At 42.8% G+C, this 1,612-nt stretch overlaps 1 protein-coding gene across 1 annotated transcript in view; it reads left to right on the top strand.

Moving 5' to 3' along the window:
• Positions 1-722: 722 nt before the first annotated feature.
• The window catches only part of ap3s2 (adaptor related protein complex 3 subunit sigma 2), a gene marked incomplete at its 5' end in the record, with an annotated part of 10,393 nt that continues 9,503 nt past the window's right edge, over positions 723-1,612 (top strand). Inside the window, 2 exon segments of the mRNA XM_014015562.1 lie at positions 723-814; positions 1,167-1,278. Coding sequence (XP_013871016.1) covers positions 723-814; positions 1,167-1,278 — 204 coding nt within the window.

Raw genomic sequence — 1,612 nt, forward strand, 5'->3', positions numbered from 1 at the left:
GCCCCCGGGGCCAGAGGCGACAAACTCATGGGCCCCACTAGCACCCGCCATACCAAAGCAGATCCAGGAAAGGGAACAGAGGTTCGGGCCCCCAGGGCGCACCCCCTCCAGGCCAAAGCCCGACAGGCCCAGAGGCCCCGAACCCCAACAGGCAGTCACCAGGCCAGGCTGGCACACACCCCAGCGCCCAGCCCCAGACCCCGGGAACCCCCAGCGCGCCGGCGGCCAACCGCACACCCCACTGGGGGGCCGAGTAGCAGCAGGCATCTGCTGTTCTGTCAGGAACAAACTTCTCAGGAACGAATCCTTTTAAATTACTTGGCGTGAGGACCCTATGTTCCCTCGTAGGCTCAAATATTCCACTCACTTTCTATGTTGATGTGATAATTAGTTTTTTTTGTTGTCTAACCTTATGTGTGTCCGATCAGACAACTCCATAAAATCTCCAGCTACTGATCATTGGTGTCACAGAGTTGCTCATAAAAAAGTCATCTTAAAGGGGACATATGCAAAATCCACTTCTTTAGATTGATTTCTGGTATTTGAGAAAGGAGGATATTCCGTGTTTCTGTAGTCACCTTGTGGTAATTTAGTGTCCACTTTGTAACGTTTTGATTAGACACTTGGCCTTCAAAATACTTGGTTTTCCTGATTTTATTCAGTAAGAAAGATGAAACGTACCCTGACCTGTTCTGCACTCAGTTTCTAACGTGTTCTTGCAGGCAGAGGACATGCAGCAGCAGATAATTCGCGAGACTTTCCATCTGGTGTCRAAGAGAGACGACAATGTTTGTAACTTCTTGGAGGGTGGAAGGCAAGTCGTGTTTTATTTAATTCCATGTATTTTTAATTAATTAATTTATTTTTTTTATCAACATCTGGTTTGTGTTTTAATATCATAAAAACATCAAAGATGATCTTGCATTAACTTCAGGTATTTTGTAATTTTTTGGTGGCTTCGATGAACCAGCAGCTCTCTGCTTCTGCAGGCTCCAAACATTAGATGGCAGCAAAAGCACAAAAGTCTGATCTATTTCTGAACTTTACACCTAAATAAGTTTTATTTGAACAAACCCCGACTGTATTGTTTATTTTTGCCTACCCAGAGCACTCAGCAAAAAGTGATTCCTGCATTTTTTTATTATTTTGATTTGAATCTGTTTCAGTCTCATTGGTGGCTCAGACTACAAGTTGATTTACCGACACTATGCCACCCTCTACTTCGTCTTCTGTGTGGACTCGTCTGAGAGTGAGCTCGGCATTTTGGACCTGATTCAGGTCAGTTGCTGCATCTTTGAATTTCTGTGTGATAGTGATGGACCGTGTAAAGCTGACACTCTGATGCATGTATAAAAAAACCTGATTAGTGATGTCTGAAGTTCTGAAAGTACTGAAACTACTTCAACTCTTTACTACCTTATTCAGAGATTTATAAGGAAGTGAATCATTGGCACAATTTGTTGGCGAATTTAGGCAAAATATAATGAGGCAACAAGCGACATGGAGCAAGCTAGCCATACAGGTGCTGGTCATAAAATTAGAATATCATGAAAAAGTAGATTTATTTCAGTAATTCCATTTAAAAAGTGAAACTTGTATATTATATTCATAC

This window comes from Austrofundulus limnaeus, unplaced genomic scaffold, assembly GCF_001266775.1.
Source record: "Austrofundulus limnaeus strain Quisiro unplaced genomic scaffold, Austrofundulus_limnaeus-1.0 Scaffold131, whole genome shotgun sequence".
Taxonomy (NCBI): Eukaryota; Metazoa; Chordata; class Actinopteri; order Cyprinodontiformes; family Rivulidae; genus Austrofundulus; species Austrofundulus limnaeus.